Source organism: Littorina saxatilis, linkage group LG17 (genome assembly GCF_037325665.1).
Source record: "Littorina saxatilis isolate snail1 linkage group LG17, US_GU_Lsax_2.0, whole genome shotgun sequence".
In the NCBI taxonomy this organism is placed as follows: domain Eukaryota; kingdom Metazoa; phylum Mollusca; class Gastropoda; order Littorinimorpha; family Littorinidae; genus Littorina; species Littorina saxatilis.
In genome coordinates this window covers 68,428,499-68,438,995 of record NC_090261.1, presented here as the reverse complement: position 1 = coordinate 68,438,995, position 10,497 = coordinate 68,428,499, and the positions used below count along the sequence as shown (strand labels likewise).

At 46.9% G+C, this 10,497-nt stretch overlaps 1 protein-coding gene across 1 annotated transcript; it reads left to right on the top strand.

The window, feature by feature from the left end:
* Window positions 1-2,926: 2,926 nt before the first annotated feature.
* On the top strand, window positions 2,927-10,485 carry LOC138953386 (uncharacterized). Its single transcript, XM_070325186.1, has 5 exons — window positions 2,927-3,029; window positions 3,971-4,166; window positions 5,425-5,605; window positions 7,411-7,566; window positions 8,929-10,485. The coding sequence occupies exons 1-5, from the start codon at window positions 2,927-2,929 to the stop codon at window positions 9,247-9,249; spliced, it is 957 nt and encodes a 318-aa protein (XP_070181287.1). The 3' UTR covers window positions 9,250-10,485.
* Window positions 10,486-10,497: the final 12 nt, after the last annotated feature.

Here is a 10,497-nt window from a genome sequence, read left to right as displayed (position 1 = left end):
AAGATGGTGTATGATAAGGCCCCAAAAAACATACATAGCATCTTGACCTTGCTTCAAGGTCAAGGTCGCAGGGGCCATAAATGTTGCCTAAAAAACAGCTATTTTTCACATTTTCTCTGAAGTTTTTGAGATTCAATACCTCACCTATAAATTATATATATAGGGCAAAGTAAGCCCCATCTTTTGATACCAGTTTGGTTTACCTTGCTTCAAGGTCAAGGTCACAGGAGCTCTTCAAAGTTGGATTGTATACATATTTTGAAGTGACCTTGACCCTGAACTATGGAAGATAACTGTTTCAAACTTAAAAATTATGTGGGGCACATGTTATGCTTTCATCATGAGACACATTTGGTCACATATGATCAAGGTCAAGGTCACTTTGACCCTTATGAAATGTGACCAAAATAAGGTAGTGAACCCCGCAGTGGGGCACTGCGGTTATGAAATTAAAGGCCCCTCCTGTTTTTGGAACCGCAGGAGCTTTCTAGTTTGCTGTTAGGTAGATTTTTGGTTCCTCTTTCCTGTCATGCTCTCTTTTTCTTCATGAATTCTTTTCTTTTTTCTGCCTTCTTGCTCATTCACCTGTATTTTTTCCAAAAATCTCTTCTATTGCCGCTTGTCTCGCGATTCATGTATAGTTTAATCTGTTAGTGTTCTGATGTAAGTCCAGCAGTAGATAGGTTAAGCCTATTTTAACATACTGGAAACTGGTAATCTTCCAGTAGGTATTAATTTAGTTTTACTAAAGCCTGCTGGGACACAAGTAATGGGTTTGTGCATTTGTAAACAGGAATCGCTTGACAAGTGGCCCCCTTCATCCCCCCCTTCCTCGTCCTGATATGGCTCTGCGTAGTCGGCTGGACGTTAAGCAACAAATAAACAAACAAAGGTAGTGAACCACTAAAAGTGACCATATCTCATGGTAGAAAGAGCCAATAAGCACCATTGTACTTCCTATGTCTTGAATTAACAGCTTTGTGTTGCATGACCTTGGATGACCTTGACCTTGGGTCAAGGTCACATGTATTTTGGTAGGAAAAATGTGTAAAGCATGTGAGTCATATGGGCTTTGCCCTTCTTGTTTAAATTATATAATTGAACAACCAAGGAGTAATGACAAACAAAGCAAAGCCGATCGAACGCGGCAGCGACAATTTAGCTAGAGTGTGTCAAACGTGACAACCCTCGAAAATGGAATTCACAACAATGTGAATCGGTGTCAATAACGCGTGTGCCCTCCGTTGTGTGCCAGGCATTCAACACATCGTTGGCGAATGGAGTGGATCAGGTTGCATATGAATGCTCTGGGAACTCCATTCCACTCCTGCTAGTGGAGCCATTGCAGCAGTTGACCCACGGATTGGCAGGAGGAGGGTGATGTTGCTGTACCCGACGACAAAGCTCATCCCACATGTGCCCTATGGGGTTCAGGTCCGGGCTGTTGGCTGGCCACAGCATCCTGTTGACCCTGGCCTGCGGGATGAAGGTGTTTACAGCTGCTGAGCGATGGGGAGGTGCGTTGTCATCGAGTCCTGAAGAATCGCACGACTGAGGGCCGATCGCTTGGAGGGCTGGAACGACCAGGGGTTGCAGGATTTCATTCTGGTAGCGGACACCGGTCAAGTTGCCCACTACATGGTACAGAGGTGTCCTTAGACGTGTGCTGATCCCTCCCCAGACCATCACAGAGCCTCCGCCAAAACGCTGTCGTTCCAGAACAGCGCCTTCTGCGAAGCCCGGCGCTCTCCGCGACGCCTCCACACTCGGATGCGACCATCAGCAGGTTCCAAGCAAAAGTGGGACTCATCTGTAAACAACACCTGAGCCCACTGCTGACGTTGCCACCTCACATGTTGAGTGCACCAGGCTAGGCGAGCTGCTCGGTGATTACTCAGTCAGGGTTGTTCCTCGGACTGGACGCCACCTTGCACGCAAGCCAAAGTTGTGTAAGCGGTTGGTTCAGGACTCCGCAGACCCTTGCTACCAAGTTGTCTTCCTCTCGGACGCCCTTTCAGTCCTTCAGGCCCTAGAGAACGACAAACTCCCACAGCTGGCCAAAGCATTACAGATGGTCAGACAAACCAGAAGAGTTGTCCTCCAGTGGATACCAGCACACTGTGGGATACCAGGAAATGAAAGGGCAGATGAGCTGGCGAAAGAAGGAGCCGTGGAAGACCAACCTGAAAACAGTGTCAGCTTTAGTGAGCAGAAGACAATCATCAAGGCATTGATGAGGCCAAGGACAAACAGAGATGACTACCACACACTGTCCAGAGAGCAGCAAGTCAAACTCATCAGGCTGCGTACTGGCCACAACAGGCTCAATGCTCACATGAACCGAAAGTTCAAGCTGGCGCCATCACCAACCTGTGCCTGCGGTCAAGAAGACCAAACAGCGGAACACATCTTACAGCGATGTCCCTTACTAGATGAGGAACGAAAAGAAGTGTGGCCGTCACCAACTCCCTTGCAGACCAAACTATACGGCAGTCGACAGGAGTTGGAGAAAACGACAACATTTATCACCAGTGCTGGACTGATTGTGTAACCTCTGCGAACGCCAAGAAGAAGAAGAAGTGTAAGCGGTTTCGGATCGTCTGACCACTAACAACAGTGTTGGTGGTAGCTTGTAGGCGTTGCCTAACTTGTTGTTTGCCGTAGCCATTCCTTGTTGCATGGCCTGCCGCTCTGAATGAAGCGATCCTCTCTTTGTGTGGTGACTCTGGGCCGACCAGAACGTCACGTTGTCGCTCCTGCACTCTTCCAGTTGCGTGGAATCTCTGTTTTAGTCTGATGATGACAGAGGGAGCCATTGCAAGCCACTGCAAGCCTGCTCTGGGCCACTTGTCTGGCAGCAACACCGTCTTGTAGCCATCCTATTGCCCTTCCTCTATCCAAATCGCTCAATTTTCTTCGTGGGGGCATGTTGCTACTGTGCATAATTGTGTCAGCGTCATTGTCAACCTTTAAACACAAGCTGGTGAGCGATGTTCATAGTCAGGACCCTGGGGTGTCGGTGAATGTCCGTCAGTCTTCTTGAACGGTTGACTTGAGTATAGTCACTTTGAACATAATCAAAGTCTGATCCCCAGAAACCAGCGTATGCCGTGGCTGCCTAAATGGCGGGGTAAAAACGGCCATTCCATGAACGAAGAAGAAGAAGAAATCAAATACTGCTCTACATTATAATTATATATATAGTTTTAAAATAAGATCATCAGTGGTTAGAAGGCCGTGAACCCATGAAGCTCAATTTCCAGTGCTTATAAACAATAACTTGATAAGAAAAAAAAATACACTGAGAATTTCTCAACCTTTAAATGTCCAGTCCGTGACACAGCACGGGATCCTTCCTTGCGATGAGTATTTCAGTGCACGCCCACACACACTGTCACACTGGGTTTTTTTTTGTGTGTGCCCCGGTGTAACACGAAATTTTTACTCCACGAAAAATTTACTCCGGAGTAAACATTTCGTACGAAATTTCTACTCCGAGTAATTTTTTCGTACGAGAAAAGAACTCCCCAAGGCACGAAAAAATTACTCCCTCCACGAAATTTGTACTCCCCATTTTTTTTACTTCCAGTAAAAATCTCGTACGCGAAAATGGGATGCGGGCGAAGGGATAATGCCAATATGTGATCTCGCGCAAACGAATGTCGCGCTACCCTCCCTCCACCTCTTCCACCACCAAGACTAACAGGGGACAAGGGAGTATAAATTTCGTACACCTGGTATGGGAAGTTAAATTGCTCGTGTTAGGGTGAAGTAATTTATTCGTTTTTTATTCGTCAGGGGAGTAACATTTGTGTACGAAATGTTAACTCGGAACTCACCTGTCGTGGGGAGTAATTTTCTCGTGTAATGGGGGAGTGCTTTTTTCGTAAAGGGAGTAACATTTTCGCACGAAATTTTTACTCCGGAGTAAAAATCTCGTGGGAGTAATTTTCTCGTGTTACACCGGCAGGTTTAGTAGAACGACTGAAAAAGATTGAAGACCTGTGGAGCATTCTGAGTCGCCGTGTGACTCGCATTGAGCAGCGGGTCCAGCCCTCCGACCTGCCCGCCGGAATGGTGAACGAAGAAGAAGAAGAAGAGGCCAAGTCAGCTCCCATAGGCGAGGCGGAGTTGAGGGACATCAATAATGAACTGGCGGAACTCAAGTCTGACACCCTGGTTCAGGTGCGTCAATAGTAAATAATGTCTTCGCCAAAGTTCACTTGAGCTAAACACGTGGGAGTTGCAGCCCACGAACGCAGACAAAAATACACTATTTTTACATTTAGTCAAGTTTTGACTAAATGTTTTAACATAGAGGGGGAATCGAGACGAGGGTCGTGGTGTATGTGTGTGTGTGTGTGTGTGTGTGTGTGTGTGTCTGTCTGTGCGTGTGTGTGTGTGTGTGTGTGTAGAGCGATTCAGACCAAACTACTGGACCGATCTTTATGAAATTTGACATGATATCCCCGGACGTTTTTTTTCATTACTTTTGATGACGTCATATCCGGCTTTTTGTAAAAGTTGAGGCGGCACTGTCACACCCTCATTTTTCAATCAAATTGATTGAAATTTTTGTAAAACAATCTTCGACGAAGGCCGGACTTCGGTATTGCATTTCAGCTTGATGGCTTGAAAATTAATTAAAGACTTTGGTCATTAAAAATCTGAAAATTGTAATAATTTTTTGTTATATAAAACGATCCAAATTTACATTCTTCTTCTTCACATATAAATATGTTATATTTGGATTAAAAACAAGCTCTGAAAATTAAAATTATAAAAATTATGATCAAAATTAAATTTCCGAAATCGATTTAAAAACAATGTCATCTTATTCCTTGTCGGTTCCTGATTCAAAAAACATATAGATATGATATGTTTGGGTTAAAAACACGCTCAGAAAGTTAAAACGAAAAGAGGTACAGAAAAGCGTGCTATGCAGCACAGCGAAACCACTACCGCGCTGAACAGGCTCGTCAGTTTCACTCCGTTATGCACAAGCGGCGGACTACGGTCATTGTGAAAAAATGCAGTGCGTTCAGTTTCATCCCGTGAGTTCCACAGCTTGACTAAATGTAGTAATTTCGCCTTACGCGACTTGTTTGTTTCTTTCTTTCGCTGTACAGGACGTTGTAGCCGTAATTCACATTAACTGAGTTCACAGTAAGTGAATTCCACCGAAATTGCGGTCTCGAATAGCAGCTAGCATTCTGCTGAAGGGACATTAAAACCCAAAAACCAAACCACCGAAATTGATAATAACTTTAGACGGACCTGTGACAAGTGCAATTACATCCAGCCAAGTCACGTGCTGTCTAATGTCAACCGCTTGACAGATTATTTAGAGCGCTTACTGTTTTTTTGTAGCTTAAAAAATAAATGCATATTATGTTCTGCGCTGGCATGTTGTCTGACTTCAAGAGCTGACGTCATCCAACACACAGAGGGCGGCGCTCATCGAGGACCTGCTGGGGGAGATGGAACAGAAGACGGCACAGCTGCTGGGGGAGGTGGAACAGAAGACGGCACAGCTGCAGGGGGCGCAGAGCAGGATGGAACAGCTGGAACAGCGCGTCGAGTTGCACGAGGCGGAGAAAGCAAAGTCTGTGCAGGAACGCAGTTTATTTCTGGAATGACTAAGTGGGTTTGGTGAGTGGGTTTGGTGAGTGGGTTTGGTGAGTGGGTTTGGTGAGTGGTGGGTTTGGTGAGTGGGTTTGGTGAGTGGTGGGTTTGGTGAGTGGTGGGTTTGGTGAGTGGGTTTTTACGTGTATGACCGTTTTTACCCCGCCATTTAGGCAGCCATACGCCGCTTTTGGGGGATGCATGCTTGATATCTTCATCAGTGTTTCTACATGTATAACCCACCGAACGGCTCTGACATGGAGTACAGGATCTTTTTCGTGCGCACTTGGTCTTGTGCTTGCGTGTACACACGAAGGGGGAAAAGGCACTAGCAGGTCTGCACAGAAGTTGACCTGGCTGATCCAACAAATATCCGCCGTAACCCACAAGGCACGGCCGGGGTTCGAACTCACGACCTTCCGCTTGAGAGGCGGCCGGCGTCTTATTCACTACTCACACTGCGCCCGTCGTATTCGGGGCTGATCATGCCAGTAATGCATGCAGGATCTGAAAAATTTAGACATGTAACCATTCTGACTTAAATTTCTCTAAGATGAGTTTCTCAACATAAAAACCTTGTCTTTCTCACAGTCATTCTTGCCAGAGACTGAGCATCAGCTACGCTTTCAACCATTCTGACTTTAAATTTCGCCAAGATGAGTTTCTCAACATAAAAACCTTGTCTTTCTCACGGTCATTCTCGCCAGAGACAGTGCATCAGCTACGCTTTCAGCCATTCTGACTTTAAATTTCGCCAAGATGAGTTTCTCAACATAAAAACCTTGTCTTTCTCACGGTCATTCTCGCGGCCAGAGACTGAGCATCAGCTACGCTTTCAAAACAAATAAGTGTTTGGCTGTCTGTCCACTTTACAGACCATCGGGTTGATGTAGTTGTGCATCGGGTCTATGTAGTTGTGCATCGGGTCGATGTAGTTGTGCATGGGGTCGATGTAGTTGTGCATGGGGTCGATGTAGTTGTGCATCGGGTTGATGTAGTTGTGCATCGGGTCGATGTAGTTGTGCATGGGGTCGATGTAGTTGTGCATCGGGTTGATGTAGTTGTGCATGGGGTCGATGTAGTTGTGCATCGGGTCGATGTAGTTGTGCATCGGGTCGATGTAGTTGTGCATCGGGTCGATGTAGTTGTGCATCGGGTCGATGTAGTTGTGCATTGGGTCGATGTAGTTGTGCATGGGGTCGATGTAGTTGTGCATCGGGTCGATGTAGTTGTGCATGGGGTCGATGTAGTTGTGCATGGGGTCTATGTAGTTGTGCATTGGGTCGATGTAGTTGTGCAGGGGGTCGATGTAGTTGTGCATCGGGTCGATGTAGTTGTGCATTGGGTCGATGTAGTTGTGCATCGGGTCGATGTAGTTGTGAACGTTTTGTTTTGTCATAAATGAAACGTTCCAATAACTTACGATTCTTGAATAAGAACAACAGACTGCAGGTGAGAAGAACAAGAACAAGATAACTATGAAAATGTACTCACCAGAAACATGGACAATAAAAAAACAAAATACTAAAAATATTAAAGGAGAGATGACAGAAAGAGAAAGAAGAAAATCAGTAAGGGAGAAGACAGCACCTAACGTTCAACTAAAGACGGCTTTGTTCTTTTATATTTTTAGGTTTGTTTGGGTTTTTTTTTCGGATGAAGAAATTCGCTGAAACCGGTCCGGTTTCATTGTTATCTTATTACGATTCTTGTTTTTTTGTTTAATTCTATGTCCTTGTCTCTCACGGCTCGCGGCGCATCATAGTGCATGTCCTGTGCGTGCAGGAGGTGGGCAGCCTTCGCGAGGAGCTGGATCAGCACCGGGAGCACGTCAAGCACCAGGAGGACTGGTTCAACGCCGAGAACCTCAGGATGAAGAACAAGATGGTGCAGCAGGAGACCGCCCTCAAACAGCAGGAGACCAAGGTCAACGATTTACAGGTAGGCAGGGGTGCAGGGCTGGACTGAGTGTATGCGAGGGAGGGGCTTCCAAAATGTAGCAGGAGACCGCCCTCAAACAGCAGGAGAACAGAGTCAACGATCTGCAGGTGGGTGTGGACTGAGTGTATGCGAGGGAGGGGCTTCCAAAATGTAGCAGGAGACCGCTCAAACAGCAGGAGAACAGTCAACGATCTGAAGGTGTGTGTGCGCAGGACTCAATAACACTGACACAAAGACAAGCCCAGACATTTGGTATTTGGTATATATTTTTGTCCTTGGGAAATTCGCTCTAACAAATTCGGGCTGCTATCCCTGGGGTTAGCTTGCAGCAGGACAGAATTGCGCTACCCAATTTGTATTGTATGTTTCTTGTACCGTATGAGTGTTTCCCAGGCCCTGAAACAGGCGTTTGATGTGAGTCGGGGGCGTGATCATGCGCATGCGTACACATCGACGGGAGGGTTCAGGCACCTAGAAGAGTCTGCACAAATTTGACACTGGGAAATAAATCCCTCGCCGTGTGTGTGGATGTGTGTGCGTGTGAGTGTGTGTGTGTGCGTGCGTGCGCATGTTTGCGCGTGTGTGTCAGTGTGTCTCGGTGTGTGTATCAATGTCGTGCTTGTGTGGGTGTTTTTTTTGTTTTGTTTTTGTTTTTTGGAGGGGGGGGGGGGGGGGGGGGTGTTTGCGTGTGTACGTGTCATCCTGACCTCAGGTCAAAATGAGTTCGGCTCATTCTCCCCCTGACAGGCCGGATGCCTTGAGTTTCGATTTTTGTACATATTTAGAGCTTTTTGTAATGTGTTATGGATGTAAGCAGATTCGCGATCGTCGATAATGATTTTTCATGGTGTTTTGTAATTTTTAAATTACAGAGGAAGTTTTATTTTAGACAGTTTCAAGCGAGCTATTTTTCGCTGGATGTATTTACTGTGCAAACAACTCTAAAATTAATATGGCATAAGTGTCACGTGATAACCAACCGTTTGGTTTCGGCCCTCGCTGGAGCAGACGATTTTTTTGACAGTGATGCAACCATATATTACGGTCTCCTTCCGGCAGCAGTCCCAAAATTTCGACTTATTTTGACCTTAGAACGATGTCTTTATCATAACTGTGAAGAACAGAACGGAGATCACTGTCGAAGTCGGCCAATCTGCAATCATTTTCGTCTCGCGAACACTGCTCGTGAACAACATATGGGAGATCACTCTGTATTCTTCTTTTGATAGATTCGCGTAGGACTTTCGCGTTCGGTCAGAGAGACAACTGGCGATAGCCGTGGAGCGAGGATTATCAGAATGGTGTACGTGTGTGTATCGACACGCAGGCTCACACTATCTATTCATGCTTGGTGCCCTGCAGGAGACGGAGCATGAGATGCGGCAGTCGCTGGAGGAGCAGCACGACGACCTGAAGGAACAGCGCCGCCTGATGGAGGAACAGAGCTACCAGCCCAGCCTCCTCACCAGGCACATCATGAAGGTCGCTACCATGGCAACCAATAACAAGTCCGCCACCACCACCAACAAAAACCAGAAAGAAACAGACAATAAACGAGCAGAAACCTCAAAACCTCGCAAGCAGAGCAACACCAGCGGGGATTCTGACAACGAATACGCTCGTGACGTCATTGGAGGCCGTGACGTCACCGTGGATGCTGATGGTTCTGGCGCCGAACGCTAGCGGCAGCACTAACGCTGTGAAACCGCACACCGCGCAGCCCGTCAGGTACAACCACAGCAAGAACAACTTCAACAACAGATACCACCGCACCACTTTCAACAGCAACAGCACCGGCAACAGCACCGGCAACAGCACTAACACCACCACGGTCAGCAGCGGCAACAGCACTAACACCACCACGGTCAGCAGCGCCGGGCAACAGCACTAACACCACCACGGTCAACAGCGGCAACAGCACTAACACTACCACGGTCAGCAGCGGCAACAGCACTAACACCACCACGGTCAGCAGCGGCAACAGCACTAACACCACCACGGTCAGCAGCGGCAACAGCACTAACACCACCACGGTCAGCAGCGGCAACAGCACTAACACCACCACGGTCAGCAGCGGCAACAACGCCGTAAGTCTCAGCATGCCGCCCTCTGCCGGCCCCCAGCACAACTATCGGGGCATCAAGCGCTCGGCCCCCGCACCCATGTTCCGGGATACAATAGAAAGAAGAGAAACTACTGCCACCCCCCCCCCCCCCTCCTCCCGCAGTACAATTTGACTGTCCATGTTTATGGGCTATAACAGCGGAAAGAAGTGAAATTGTAATTCCAGCCTCGGCTGCCTCTGGACAGTGATTTTCTCTCATGCACCAACTGAACAGGGTTGTAAAATGAGTGACCGAGTTGGCGAGGACTCAGGGGGCAGTGTATGTGTTTTCAAATGTTGGTGTGAGTGACTTGTTGAAAAAAAACACCTTGCTGGTGTTACCTTTGTGCCGTAAGCGCTTTGGGCAAGCGTACGTTCGTGGATTATGATGATGACGATGAGGATAATGACGATTCCTTAGTTCATCTCTAAGTGTGTGTGTGGGTGTGTGTGCGTGCCTGCGTGTATACTCTCTCCAGTACTACTATACTACTCATTTTTATTTTAAGACTCCCCCCATTTTGTTTAGGTCTTAAAGGAGGGTTCCACTGTACCATGATGGCATACAACTTCCAGACGTTTTGAACAGTGTGTTTGTTATGCGTGCTACCTCGGCGAGTGTGTGATTTTAATGCTGCATGGACCAAGGTGGTCGCACAGTGTGGTTTCACAAACATTAAAGTGTGAAGTAAATGGTTGAATTGTTGCATTTTGTTTCTTAGTTTACTTTTACACTGAAACTGGCTAACCTGTCCTAGCACTGTCAATTTTCTGTCCTCAACCATAGCAACAAGAGACAGCAAAAGGGAGAGAGAAACAGAGATTTG

What these genes read in the sequence shown, in the direction of transcription:
- LOC138953386 (XM_070325186.1), top strand. Translation starts at nt 2,927, where the DNA reads ATGTTGCTACTGTGCATAATTGTGTCAGCGTCATTGTCAACCTTTAAA. An exon ending in AATGAACTGGCGGAACTCAA is followed by an intron (nt 4,167 to 5,424) that starts GTCTGACACCCT and finishes TCTGACTTCAAG; the next exon opens with AGCTGACGTCATCCAACACA. An exon ending in CACGAGGCGGAGAAAGCAAA is followed by an intron (nt 5,606 to 7,410) that starts GTCTGTGCAGGA and finishes CTGTGCGTGCAG; the next exon opens with GAGGTGGGCAGCCTTCGCGA.